Source organism: Guillardia theta (genome assembly GCF_000315625.1).
Source record: "Guillardia theta CCMP2712 unplaced genomic scaffold GUITHscaffold_70, whole genome shotgun sequence".
NCBI classification, from domain to species: Eukaryota; class Cryptophyceae; order Pyrenomonadales; family Geminigeraceae; genus Guillardia; species Guillardia theta.
Genome location: NW_005434604.1, coordinates 345576 through 359014, shown reverse-complemented (window position 1 = coordinate 359014; position 13439 = coordinate 345576). Strand labels below are relative to the sequence as shown.

Sequence of the window (13439 nt, the reverse complement as noted above, 5' to 3'; positions counted from 1 at the left end):
TTGTGTCCATGTACACTGAAGTAGTGAAAGAATACAGGTTACAAGGAATGGGAGCTTTCAAGAGCATCCTACTATGCTCCTTTGTGCTCGTCCAAGGTATCACGTTCTTCGGGCACGAAACTCCTTGACCAAGGTTCAGGATGCTTCTCGTGGAATATCCTTGCAAGCAGCAAAGCACTGATGGCACGGAGGTCGCTCTCTACAAGGGTATGTCCGCTCGTGCAATGCCGCTCCTCCACTGTCCGGGTTGCGCACATGGCGAAGACGCCGAGGCTGCGACGACAGATCATGTTGCATGCTAGCAGCGCCAGCGCAGAGGTGAGGCACGAGATGGCTGCTGCTGGAAGTGAGAGTCAGATGCAGAGGATGGAAGATCCCCAGGAGATGATGAAGCGGATCAGCGACATGGAGGACAGCGAGGCGAGGATGGCGGAAGTCAGGAGATCATTCCATCTCATGAACGAGGAGGCGATGCAGTTCCTAGCGGGGAGGCTGCAGGAAGAGTCCGACAGCTCCAAGTGGCAAAACTTGCTCGGAGACATTCAGAAGTTGACGAATGAAAGGTGAGAGCCTGACCCGACGTCCCTCGGGGGCTGAAATGTTGCTACAAGGCTTGAGAACGGCAAGAAACTTCTGGTCGACTTGTTGAACTCAGGAGAGATCAACGTCCTTGATCGCAGAATTGTCGAGAACGTGAAATCTGGAGAGATTGATCCAGCGTTCCTGATCGTCCTGGACATGAACATCAACGATGCTCAGGTTTCTCTCACATCTCCTACCCACTTGCAGCTCGCGTGCTGATCGAACGGCAGGCGAAGGCGACAGACGAAATTACAACTAACCGAGTGAAGGCGAGATGGTCTCTATCCCTGCCAACCTCCTGACCTCATCTCCAGGTCCTCGGACATATCTACACTCGTGTGCAGGAGGAGCTGGAGAAGCGAGCAAAGCCCTCCCTGGGTCTCCTCCACAAGCTTCTGCGTCTCATCGACGAGCCCGGGATCCGCATGAACCTCCTCGAGTGCGACTCAACGAGTTGCTGCCCTCCTTCTGACTTGATTCTCATCCTCCAGGCACAATCTAAAGCCCAAGCCGGAGGAGGAGCAGGAGTACGTCTACGTTGACGGCAAGTTGATCAAGGACAGCGGAGCTCTAGTGAAGCCCGAGGAGCTCGTGGAGGTGCAAGCATTGTCCCTGCTTGCTCCTCCTGCCTCATCCACACCTCAGGCCATCAAACTTTACATGGAACGGGTGCGAGCTCTGGACCAGGTGGAGGATGAAAGCAACAAAGTTACCGAAGAGACAATTGGGCAGGTGACAAGTCGCTCTGACTTGGTGGCCAGCTGAGGCCGTGCAGGCGTTCGAGGACTGCAGGGTGATTGCAAAAGATGCTAGAGCAGTGATCGAGAGGTTGTTTCTGCTCGTGAACCCTCGCTTGTAATTCTGATCTACTTGCGCAGCTTATACAACGAGGAAGAGGTGGAAGACTTTACAAGCTCGTTGACTCCCGTCTTTCAGGTCTGTCCTCTAGTTGTGCAGGATTGAAGTGACATGCGGCTCCTTTAGCCCATCATGGAGACTCTGAGCAAGTACAGGAGGGGGTGAAGTTTGCCGTTTTACGTCAAAAGGCAATAAAACAGGAAAGAGATGAAAACGGTCCCAGTCGCTCCTGTTATCTCACAGGCTCCTCAGCAAACCTGCAGGGGGGTTTTATGTTTGTCTTCATATCGCCAGTGGTTCTCACATGAAGTAGAACATTTGTATCGCCTTAAGCAGACTTCGAGTGGCCAAACCTTCCTTGCATGATCGCGTCGTACATCTTGTAAGCAGTCCGCACCTACAGGGAGTCAGATTGACAAGTTGCTGCATGAGGAAGCAATCTGCTCACAGGGAAGTCAAACTTCTTGGTGTAGCTGCTGACTCCAGCTTGCTTAACGAACTCGATCTCAAGGGTGCTCTGAGGGCAGATCAAGAAGAAGAGGAGGGCAAGGAAGAGGAAGGCTCCGAACAAGACCAAAACGGACGAAAACTGCAGATCAGCATGAGCTTGAAAACAACCAACGAGAAACTCAATACCATGTAGATGATGTCGTTGGGAACCAAGTTGATCCAGCCCTTGAGGCGATCATCGGTGATGAAGTTCATGATTGCGGGTTTCCACTCAAGCACGATGTCAACCAAAAATCCGAGAAAGATCCAGTTGAAGCCGCCAGACAGCATCTCGGAGGAGTGCAAAGTGCAAATGCCAAGGTTCAAGGCGCCGTCAGTGTGCAGGGAGGCCTTGTGGACGGTGCTCAGGAGGTAGGATTCCTCGTTGGTGGTCAGGACAGTGGAGCCAAACAAGCATCTCTTGTCGTTTTGGATGATGATCCTTTTGCTCGTCACGGCCACTGCGTACACGTTTCCTCCGCAGCCGCACATGAGGGTGTCGATGAAACTTGGCTGAACACGCTGCTTCTCGTAGAAGAGACGCTCCTCGTTGGTGCCTGTGCGGAACCAAAGCAGGTCTTGGTCGTTGGGCTTGGTGGAGTCGTGAGGGTCCTCGCTCCAGTCACCGATAGAGGACCAGTTCTCGTTGGCATGCTCTGCGTCCTTGACCGCCTGCTCCTCCTCCGCAGTTCGAACGTAGATCAACTGTGGCAAGACCTTGTGCCATACCTTGCACTTCCAGATGTAATACACAATGTAAATAGTGACAAGGTAGAAGCAGAGGTCCAAGTGCCACCCGAGAGCACTGAAGATGTCACCGACGGGGAGAACATCCTCGAGAGCGTTCTCCACGTCACTCAACGCCTTGTTTGCTGAATCTCCGGCCTTGGACATAGCTTCCTTAGCCTTCCTGGCAGTCTCGTCAGGGTCTGGGATAGCCATGCCGTTCCCTGCATCCTGCAACTTCTGCGTGGCCCTTGCAGCAGCAAACTTCACGTTGCGCACAGCAAGCTTCTGCGGCTTTGCACCATATCCAGCAACGACCATGCAAACCGCTCCGAAGGTCAAGACTGACGTGAGGATGATTGCGAGGCGGCGAGCCCTTTCGGCAGAGGTGGGGCCTCCCAAGGGGATGTGATGCATTCTACATAAAGACTTGGAGTCAGAAAGAAGCAGCCAATGAAAACTTTCAGTATATCTTTGAGGATATATCAATGATTCCAGTACTACTTCCTTCCTACCAATTTGTCTTTCTCATTTGATCTATCGTTCGTCTGCTCTTCTTGATATGAGGCCACTAGGAACATGGTTTAACTTCAAGCTCTGTACTCAACCCCCCCCTGCCCTCCCATTCTTTCGGTGCTTTTCTCACTCCTGATCAGTACCATTGCTGCCCCTTGTCTTGGTGCTGCAGAGTTGCACTCTCACTATCGCATCACTTGCTGTCCTGTTTTCTTCGAGCCTCTTCCCCTCTCTGCACTTCTGATCTTAAGTTCCTTCCCTCTCTCCTATGACGCTCCTCTGCTCTACCTCTCTCCCCCCGCCATGGCTGTCATTTTCCCTTCCTCCATTTCCGCCGGAGATCACTGATGCCCGAAATAGAGCAGTCAAGGGGGCTTGAGATGGGAAGAGGGTAGTCCAGAGCCTTGTACCCCTTATTTGCACCTTTCATGGGTGGGTGGAAGGAGGTAAACTGCGAAAAGTTCGTGAATTCTCTTTTTAGAAGTTCATGTCTTCGGTATGTGAGGTTGGTAATTTCATCAAAAGTTCATGATGCCGGTCACCTTTATCTCAACTGCTTTTCAACTCCGCCCTCGCCTCCTCCCTCTCGCTCCGCCTTCCGTCCTCAACTCTGTCCTTGTAGCATCTGCTTCCATCCCATCCCTCACGCAGCCTGCTCTTCCTACCTCTCCCTCTATCTTACACCCCAGACGTTGTTTCATTCCTTGATCAACCATCACCTCGCTCCGAATCAGAAGCAGACATATCGTTCCTGGCGTTGATCTCTATATCCTTCCATTCTTTGTTCCTGAATCCTCTCCATGCTCTGTGCTTGATCCTGTCTGACAAGGATTCTCTTCCTCCCACCAACCCATTGAAAGGCAACCATTGACCTGTCATGAGCCCATACAAATTTCTGATCCTGGCATTCGCATTGGTTGGGACGATGCAACCAAGCGCAGCAAAGAACGAGACTCTCTCAGACAGGTTGGTCATTGACCTGATGGCAGACTATGGGACGACGTTTCTGACGGTTCCCGGCGCGCTCAACCCGGGAGCATGGGTGTGTTATAACATGACTCTTGACGTGCCCACGCTGCGAAAGATCGTCTTCTACGAGAAACCCAAAATCTTTGCCAGGCTCGAGCCATGCTCCGGCTACCCAAGACTGTCAGCTTCTGTCTATGGATGCCCCAGTCTCGGGTACCGCAAAGTTTGGGAGTACTACTCCGAGGCCATGAAGGTTCAGCTACAAAGCACCGGACAGATGCTGCAGGCAGACTGGGAGTGGCAGGGAGATGTGCAGTCCCTTGCCATTGATGCAACCCATCGCAACTACTTCTTCGAGGTGAACAACCCGCTGGGCTCAGGATTTTCCGCCTTCAAGATCAGCTTTCACAATTTTGACGCTGAAATAATGACCCAACAAGATCTGTATCCTATAAAGAACATGAAGAACTGGGACAAGAATGTTGTCCGTGTGCAGCCTTCCTTGGCTGCTGGTCTAATCTCTGGAGGGCAAGTGCTGGATGCAAACACCGCAAGGCAGGTTCCAATGAATGTCACTGTACAATGGTATCCTCCGGGTTTGAATGGAACCAAGCAAAACGTAACTTCAACTCCCACTGATGGCACAACGGTGTTGTCTACAGCAACGACGACAACACAAACGGCAACAGCGAGCAATCTTTCCAACACCTCAACTCAACCGGCAGAAACTGCTGCGAAACCTCCTTCCTCATCCTCGGACTACTGGCTAGTGAATTACGAGAATCGAACCATGAGCGTTCTGGACGTTGCAAAATTGTATGAGTATGCAGTCTTCATAGTGGAAATAACAGATCGAGTCGGCAGAGATCCGAACTCAGTGGATCCTGGATCATGTTGTGCATCTCCACCTGCCATTCAGAATGCGATCAATCCTTCTTGCCCTATCCTTGTACGTGACATCGATGGTTATGCGCAGTCAGGTCCATGCCGATCGAATCAATACGATTACACCAGTTGCGCCTACGACTCTTGTTCAGACGGCAATGGAGGCAATCTGCGCAAGAAAGTATCAAAGGGAAATTGTGTTTCGTGTCCAGACAGCTATCCGGACTGCCCGAGAGAGTTTACAACCTTCTGCGACTCCCTGACTTACAACGTGTCAAAGCTCAAGACGGCGATGAATCAGACGAATGTCACCTGGGATGCGCACGTGAAGAATGCCTCCTACTACACGATCTGGACGCAGTGCGGCCTTGAAATGCAGGCAGGCAAAGTGAATGAAAATGGAGAATACACTGCAGAAACTGCCCGGAAGCGCCGGATCGCGAAGAACCTCAAAGTTCCACGAGAGTTCGCTCCCCTTAAGATCACTCCGGAATCCACAGTGTTCAACCTTGTGAGCCTGGACGAGTGGGCCTTGTACCTGGCGAGCCAAATCAAGATCTCCACCAACTCCAGCACGTACTTAGGAGACAGAGACATGATCTGGATTGCGGTAGAGGACATCATCGTAGACTCCAATGGAACGACCCGACCAGCTCTGACGGTGCTGAGCAGTGGAGCAATACAGTTCGGGATCAACGGTTTGAATCAAAGTAACAACAACGTGTATGCTATCAATGTAATCTCCCGCAGAAAAGCAACAGGGGAAGCGGCGGTCCACAAGTTCATGACGATGCAACTGAAATCACCAAGATACGAATTCCCCAAGATCGACAAACAAAACAGGATGCTCTTCTTCATCGTCGGAGCTTCCATCGTCGGAGGAGTGCTGTTCTTCGTCCTTGCAGCTGTCATCGTTCACAAACTTCGCAAGAACAAGATTGAAAAAGAGAAGGAGCGAATTGCTGCGAACTCAAAATCTTTAACCACGGAGATGGTCTTGTCCAAAAAGGAAGTTTGATCTGACAGAATAGTTTGAATAAATACAGACCGTACGGTACATCTAGTGAAACTGAGCCTGGGCTGCCTGCACTCCGGACGGTCCGACTATCTAGTAGTACTATGATGGCACTGTACTGCGGCGGGTCCCGGCGGCGGACTCGGAGTCCGGACCGGCCGGCCCGCCGGCCCGGCGCCGGGCACTGTTAGGCTGACTCCGAGGCGGCGCGGCAGCAGGGCCACGCTTTTACACGCAAGTTCAAAATTGAACCCACATCCCAAGGGGTAGGGGTAAGAGTATTTGCTTGCACCCCTATTAATAACGCTTCATATGTTACAAAATCACAGGTGGGTATTATGGACTACCCTACCCACATCGGGTGCATTACCGTTTTCACAATGGCAGTGAACATTCCAGCGACGATCCAAGGTGAGCAGGCGCGCGAAGAGGATGGAGAGAGACAGAGAGACAAGAGATGAGAAGTAAGAAGTTCAATCTTGTTCACGACAAAGATAGCAATGCAGTCAGAGATTTGTTCACGATGGACGATAGATTTAGATGCTAAAAAGCGAATGGTACTGAGATAGAAAAGATGTTAAGCATGTGAGACGTCACGAGGGAATTTTGAGAATACTGCTTGGAGCTCTGATGAAATTGATGCCTTGACAGTTCCAGAAGATTTTCCTTCTATATCAATTGCAGTGGAGATGGCGGAGGAAGGAGACACAATTCTCGTCTCCCCAGGTGAGATTGGAAAAAAATGGATCTTGTACCTGAACATCCACACAATCTCCTAACAGTTGGCCAGGTGAATACAAAGAGTCGATCAACTTGTCCAAGAACATCACAATATCAGGACACAGATGCGATCCTAAGGATTGTTGTATCATATCTGACAATGCCACAACCATCACATTCAGCGGGAAACAAGGGAAGATAGCAAATCTATCACTGAAAGTCGAGGACAAGTCCAACTTCTTTCATTGTCTTGTTGTTGAGAACGGAGTCCTCGAGATCGAGGCCTGTGAGATGCTGGGAGGAGCGTGGGGACTTTGCATCAACAACAGAGCACATGCGATAGTGCGGGGGTGTCAAATCCATGATAACAAGGGGACGGGAGTCAACGTGTACGGAGGAGCGCGACTGGAAATGACCGAGTGTGAGATCCTGAACAACAGAGGACGAGGAGTGTCGGCGAGTGATAGCGGGACGTTTGTGTCACTGAGAGGAAACGTCATCCAGAACTGCTCAGATGGGGTTTATGTGTACGCCAAGGTTATCCCCGTGACCTGCTCCTCCTGCTTCTTTTGACCCCTCCTGACTCCTCTTCCATGCAGCCCCCATCTTCTTGTCCTCTTTCGTTCACCCTTGACCTCCTCCTTCTTCGCTTCCCTCCATGCTCCATCTCCCCACCGACCTCCTCGTCTGCGTCCTCGTCCTCTCCGTCAATCTTGCTGCAGGCGCACCTGAGGATGGAAGAAAACTACATCCACAGCAACCAGGACAGCGGGATCACCGTCCATGAGCCGGGGACTTATGCGATCATCAAGCGAAACTACATGCAGAGGAATGGGTGAGGCCCGGGCTTGCTTCTCCTACCTCCATACCCCCGATCCCCTCCTTCGCCCTTCCGACCTCCTCGTCTACGTCCTCATCCTCTTTGGTTATCCCTCCTCCCCTTTCCCCTCCTCGCCCTCTCCTCTCCTTCTCACCTGTTTCCGTAGCTGGGGAGGCGTTCGGATCTACTCAGGTGCCTCAGCAGAAGTCACTGACAACGACTTGTAAGTGGCCCTGACAGCAGAGGAGAAATGAAAGGGGGGAGGGGGGGGGAGCAGGGGATGCGTTACGGGGAGCTCGGCTGAGGGAGAGGAGACTGAGGAGCGGGGAGGAGGAAGGGGCTGCTGAAAGTGTTCCTGGCAGGCAAGGCAACGTCTCAGGTCCTCTCGCCATTGACAAGGCAAGCACTCCCGTCGTCTCGCTCGACAACAACCAGCATTGCGAAGTTTTACCGACTGGATTCGATGCCACGAGCTTCGTTCAACGAAGTCCCTTCAAGGTGCTGAACTCTTGAGGAGCTGTCGGATATGAAACTTGAGATGTTCGACTTGCTCTGGAAATAAAAGTCACAAGGGAAAAGATGCCAACGGTGAATTTTTTGCTGCTCGGCCCCAGCGGCAACGTCTCGCCGTGGTGAGGCAGTCGTGGCTTGAGGCAGTACCACGGTACCGAAGGGTTGCAGTACCGTAGGGTGCATTCAGCCTGGCAGTGGTGACGGGCCGCACGGTACGGTCCGGGCCGATTGGACCGGCCCCGGAATCCGGCCCGTCACTCACTGGACTGGAAGAGTACGAGTGGGGATGTGGATGCGGTTGACGCAATGCTCAAGAAATGAATGGCGATGTGGTGGGAAGTGGATTCAGAGGAGGAGGAGGAAGGAGCAGCATGAGAGGAGGAGGAAGAAGATGCAGCATGAGAGGAGGAGGAGGAGGAGGAGCATGAGAGGAGGAGGGTGAAGAAGCAGCATGAGAGGAGGGGGAAGAAGAAGCAGCATGAGAGGAGGAGGATCAGGAGCAGCAGCAGGAGGAGCAGGAGCAGGAGCAGGAGCAGGAGCAGGAGCAGGAGCAGGAGCAGCAGCAGGAGGAAGAGCAATGGCGATGGGGAAGCGCGAGGGAGAAGAGAAGAATAGAGAGTAGAAGTGAAGCGAAGAGGAGATTGCGCCAGATGCAAAGGAGTTTGTGTACACAAAAGAAAATCAGCGAAGAGAAATGAAAATAGAAACGAGAAATAGAAGGCATACATGAACGAAAGGATAAAGATTATCAGGACAACACACGAAAGCAGGAGAAGTCGAATATCGTGTGATCGGCCGATATGAAATATGATGCATCTCTGTGCCTGGGAAGCAGATGAGGGAGGACGTGGAAGAGAGAAATGGGAGGATGAAGTGACTTTCTCTCAGGATGGGGCTTTCTCTGGGAGATCTTTACTTGTCCTCCCTCCTCTTCCTGAATGCCATCGCGGTGTTGAACGAAGATCGCTTCCTCGCCAAATGTGAGTGGAGAGATGAGGGCAGATAACGATGCCATGAATAGCGAAATCGATGATACCGACGGCGATGAGAACGATGATGATGAGGAGGAGGAAGAGGAAGAGGAAGAGGAAAAGGAGGAGGAGGAGGACAACGAAGATGATTATTATGGGCAGACGGATGGAGCACGAACTCACCGGAAGTGAACTTCAACCCTTCAAGTTTGAAGTCAAAGATCTTGTCAATGGTGAAGGCAGTCCGACTTGTTATGACATGTAACCCCTCACTCTCACTCTTCCTCCTCCTCTACTTCCTTCCTCCTCCTCTATTTTCTTCCTCCTCCTCCTCTACTACCTTCCTTCCTCCTCCTCCTCCCTCCTCCTCTGCTTCCTTCCTCTTCATTCTTTGAAACCTCGGCTACCCATCCCCAGCAACGTCCATACGCATTTCCCTCGTCCTTGTCCTCATTCCCGCGCCCTCCTTCCTCCTTTGACTGATTGTCCACTCAGGGCCTCTCATTGCACTCAACACAGTGACGATAATCTTTAAACTACTATTAGGATGAGAAATAGAGAGAGAATGAGACTGCACAGACTGTAGAAAAGTTTCTCCCATTGGCTCCTCCTTTGATCCTCGAGTCTTGTCTTGCCCTGTCTTCCAACTAGTTCACATGCTCCCTATCACACAACTAATTTCTCTTCTCCTCGCTCCTCGCTGCTGCATCAGAAATTTCAGACCAGACCAGAGCAGATCGAGTCACCTGTGCATGCTTGCGTTCCTCAGCAGATGGACTGCCACCTGCAAGGTGATCATCTTCGGCTAGAGGAGGCGAGCAAGAAGGAAGGAGGAGGAGCACGAGACCGTAGGGGGAAGGAAGAAGAGGTAGAGGGGCAGGACAAGGAGGAGGGAGGGAGCCAAGTATGAGGTAGGATCATAATATGGGAGGAGCGAGGAGGACAACAAACGACCTTGCTGTGCTTGGACAAAACCTCTATCACCTCCTCCACGTTGCTCGCTGCTGGCTCTGCAGGAGGATGAGACCTGTCGGGACTGGCGGTCGCTCGTTGAGATTTGTGTGAGGCCTTCTTAGAGGACTGCAGCTCTGCTCTCCTCTGCTCCTGCGATGGAAGCTGAGAGACCCGGAGGGAGAAGAGGGGAGGGGAGGGAGGGAGGAGGGAGGAGGGAGGAGGGAGGAGAGGGAGGAAGGAGGGAGATTTCAGCTACCTGCTGCATACGACGACGATCACGAGCTTCTTTCTCAGCCTCCCGTCGCAGCAGAGCATTCTTCTCCTGCACAGGAGGGGAGGGAAGGAGATGGAGGAGGAGGGGAGAGAACCGGTGAGCAAGAGGTCGGGCGGAAGCGAACAAGAGGATGGCAAGAAACCTGCTCGAGCTTACAGACAAAGGAGTGTAGGATCTTGAAGAGAGAGCCCGGGGATCTGCTTCTATTTCAGTCCACAGCCACCAGCGCAGCAACGGGCCTGACCCGTCATCGACTTCCTCGGCCAGGAACTCAGCAACTCCCTTGAATGATTCCTACGGCTCATGGTAAGCAGACCCCCACCAGCCCCACTCGAGTCGCCCCCTTCCTCCACTCCCCTCCCGTGCTCTCTCTCCCAGTGCTAATCCCTGCTGCTGCTGCTGCTGCTGCTGCTGCTGCTGCTGCTGCTGCTGCTGCTGCTGCTGCTGCTGCTGCTGCTGCTGCTGCTGCTGCTGCTGCTGCTGCTGCTGCTGCAGCTGCTGCTACTGCTGCTGCTGCTGCTGCTACTGCTGCTGCTGCTGCTGCTGCTGCTGCTGCTGCTGCTGCTGCTGCTGCTGCTGCTGCTGCTGCTGCTGCTGCTGCTCCTCCTCCTCCTCCTCCTCGTCATCGTCTCTTGTGGACCTGAACTTGGCAGAGCTCGCGGGAGAGATTCCTGGGGATTTCAGCTGGGGGAGGGTGAGAGGAGAAGAGAGGCAGGTCAAGAGGTACAGGTGCGGGAATGAAAAGCTTCGATGACTCCCGTCAAGACAGAGTCCTGCTCTCCTGCCTGAAGCAAGACTTTGTGAAGAGGGGGCGCTAGATCGTGAGGAGGAGAAAACGAGCAGGCAGCCGTGAAGGGGGAGGGAGGGAGGGAGGGAGGGAGGGAGGAAGGGAGAAGCAGAATGATGTCATCCAGGAGGAGGAAGTGTCAGGTAAAGAGAGGACATGGGAAAGGAAGAGGGAGAAGAGAGGAGGGGAGGGGAGGGAAGAGGAGAGGAGAGGAGGGTAAGGGGAGGGAAGAGGAGAGGAGAGGAGGGGAAGGGGAAGGTACAACCTTGAGGAGGTCTTGCAAATTATTCATCCCTTCCAAGAGAAGATTGCACTGGAGAAGTTCAAATCAAGAAGTTGATTGCGATGCAGAGAATACAGGAAGAGAGGAGGAGGAAGAAGGAATGAGCAAGAGAGAGGAGAAGGTGGAAGCAAAGGAGAAAAGCTGAGATGAGATGAGAAGGAGGTAGAGGAGAGAGTGCTGAAAACAGGGACAGGAAGCTCTTTACCTCTTTCTCTAAATCTGCAAAACATTCTCGAGATGCGAGCGAAACATGTTGAAATTTCTCTGCCAACTCAAACAGAGCTGCAAACGAAAACGAGTCTCAGCTAGAATGCCGACAAAAATGATGATTGAAAGAGTGAACACAAAGATTTACATGGTCGATCTTTGTGAAATTTCTCAACAAGATACAAGAAGAAATCAGGCGGCTGTTTCCCCACATTTGACTTGAGCTCTCCTGCAAGTAAGGTCAAAATAAGTTATCATCATTGTCATCGTGAATTGAATCAAAACCACCACCACCACCACCACCACCACCACCATCACCATCATCATCATCATCATCATCATCATCATCATCATCATCATCATCATCATCATCATCATCATCATCATCATCATCATCATCATCATCATCATCATCATTCTGTTACGCTATCTTCTTACCCAACTTCAAGATGCTCTCGAGTTTGAACCCTCTTGCATTGCCAGCAAAGCTCCCCTGAGCGCGATTGAACAATTGGAGAAAGACAAGGTGAGAATAGTGGTGATTGAAGGAGAATTGGTGTCGAAAAAGTTTGCTGCAAGGAGAAGGAGCAGCAGGATAGCAATTTGTGGAGGAGAAAGAAAGAAAGAAAGAAAGAAAGAAAGGAGGAGGAGGAGGAGGAGGAGGTGGAAGAGGAGGAGGAGGAGGAGGAGGAGGGGAAGGGGGAACTACCTCATTCAAAGTATTTCCGAGCACCAAGATGGAGGAGAAGATGAACCTGTAGAGGAAGAGGAGGAGTGGACGTGCAGAGGAGAACAAGAGGGGAACAAGAGGGGAACAAGAGGAGAACAAGAGGAGAACAAGATGGGAACAAGAGGAGAAGAGGTAAGGAGAAGAGGTAAGGAGAAGAGGTAAGGAGGGGCAGAGTGGGGGGAGAGAGACGAGAGGAGGGAACAAGTCAAAATCCTTCAATCCTCATAAGATTCCATCGCTCACTTCAGGTCGTCGCTCCTCCTGACTTCAATGCAACCCTGTCTCACAAATCATCTCCCGTCAACTCCTTCCTGCCCTCTTACCTCCTTCACGTTGTCAATCGAAACTTTCAGCGTCTTGACGCGTGACTGCGCCAACATGTCAGAACAACAGGAAGACATCGGCAACTCTCAACATCGAACGACAAGATGAAAGCAAACGCCTCCAGCCTTCTCTCCAGCAGAGGAATCTGCGAGCTCGGGTCAGAGGAGAGCAGGAGAGCCTGGCTACATACCTGCATCAGGTTGAAGAAATGGAGGTCAGGAGGAGCCAAAAGTTCGAGGTCTCCTTGGTAGTTCTTGAGGAGTTTGACCTGCTTGACGTGTCAAGGGCGGCCCAAAAGGCGTTTGAAATGACATTAACGCGTTTGAAATGACATTAACACGTTTGAAATGACATTAACACGTTTAAAATGACATTAACACGTTTGAAATGACAACATTCATTGCTCGTCTCTCTTCCTCTTCGTCTTAGGTTTTAATGCTCTCAACATACTGGATCTCACTCGTCCCTACCCTGATTCCACCCCCTCCCCATAACCCCTCCTTGCCAACTCTCCCTCCCTCCCTCCCTCCCTCCCTCCCTCCCTCCCTCCCTCCCTCCCTCCCTCCCTCCCTCCCTCCCTCCCTCCCTCCTCTCTCTCCCTCCCACCCATCCTCCCTCCCTCACTCCCTCTCATCCTCCCTCCCTCTCCTCATCCTTCCCTTTTGTCCCCGTCCCCTCTATCCCTTCCCCGTCATGCTCTCTCTCTACTCATCCCTTGACTCGGAGTACGATTGGCTCGCCTCCCCCCTCGATACCCTTCTCTTCCTCCCCTCGGACTCCTCCTCTCCCGTCCCTTCCGCTGACCCCTGGCGCTCC

At 52.2% G+C, this 13439-nt stretch overlaps 5 protein-coding genes across 5 annotated transcripts in view; 3 read left to right on the top strand and 2 right to left on the bottom strand.

Moving 5' to 3' along the window:
* Positions 1–255: 255 nt before the first annotated feature.
* Positions 256–1605, top strand: GUITHDRAFT_113862 (hypothetical protein; the record flags this gene model as incomplete). Its single annotated transcript, XM_005827049.1, has 9 exons — positions 256–563; positions 612–759; positions 813–845; positions 897–1021; positions 1074–1179; positions 1228–1314; positions 1358–1410; positions 1461–1518; positions 1567–1605. The coding sequence occupies 9 exons, from the start codon at positions 256–258 to the stop codon at positions 1603–1605; spliced, it is 957 nt and encodes a 318-aa protein (XP_005827106.1).
* A 163-nt stretch (positions 1606–1768) lies between these two features.
* GUITHDRAFT_143064 (hypothetical protein) lies at positions 1769–3072 on the bottom strand (the record flags this gene model as incomplete). Its single annotated transcript, XM_005827048.1, has 3 exons — positions 1769–1837; positions 1889–2029; positions 2077–3072. 3 exons carry the CDS (start codon positions 3070–3072, stop codon positions 1769–1771), a joined length of 1206 nt encoding a protein of 401 aa, XP_005827105.1.
* A 976-nt stretch (positions 3073–4048) lies between these two features.
* GUITHDRAFT_143063 (hypothetical protein) lies at positions 4049–6043 on the top strand (the record flags this gene model as incomplete). The annotated part of the gene is made up of 1 exon (XM_005827047.1): positions 4049–6043. One exon carries the CDS (start codon positions 4049–4051, stop codon positions 6041–6043), a length of 1995 nt encoding a protein of 664 aa, XP_005827104.1.
* A 686-nt stretch (positions 6044–6729) lies between these two features.
* Positions 6730–8093, top strand: GUITHDRAFT_113859 (hypothetical protein; the record flags this gene model as incomplete). Its single annotated transcript, XM_005827046.1, has 5 exons — positions 6730–6766; positions 6831–7297; positions 7483–7595; positions 7747–7803; positions 7943–8093. 5 exons carry the CDS (start codon positions 6730–6732, stop codon positions 8091–8093), a joined length of 825 nt encoding a protein of 274 aa, XP_005827103.1.
* Positions 8094–11342: 3249 nt separating this feature from the next.
* Positions 11343–13439, bottom strand: part of GUITHDRAFT_164783 (hypothetical protein) — a gene marked incomplete at both ends in the record, with an annotated part of 8543 nt that continues 6446 nt past the window's right edge. The window contains 9 exons of the mRNA XM_005827045.1: positions 11343–11392; positions 11568–11644; positions 11718–11798; positions 12008–12062; positions 12279–12324; positions 12543–12577; positions 12623–12667; positions 12715–12768; positions 12814–12891. Coding sequence (XP_005827102.1) covers positions 11345–11392; positions 11568–11644; positions 11718–11798; positions 12008–12062; positions 12279–12324; positions 12543–12577; positions 12623–12667; positions 12715–12768; positions 12814–12891 — 519 coding nt within the window. The remainder of the gene's footprint in view (positions 11393–11567; positions 11645–11717; positions 11799–12007; positions 12063–12278; positions 12325–12542; positions 12578–12622; positions 12668–12714; positions 12769–12813; positions 12892–13439) is intronic.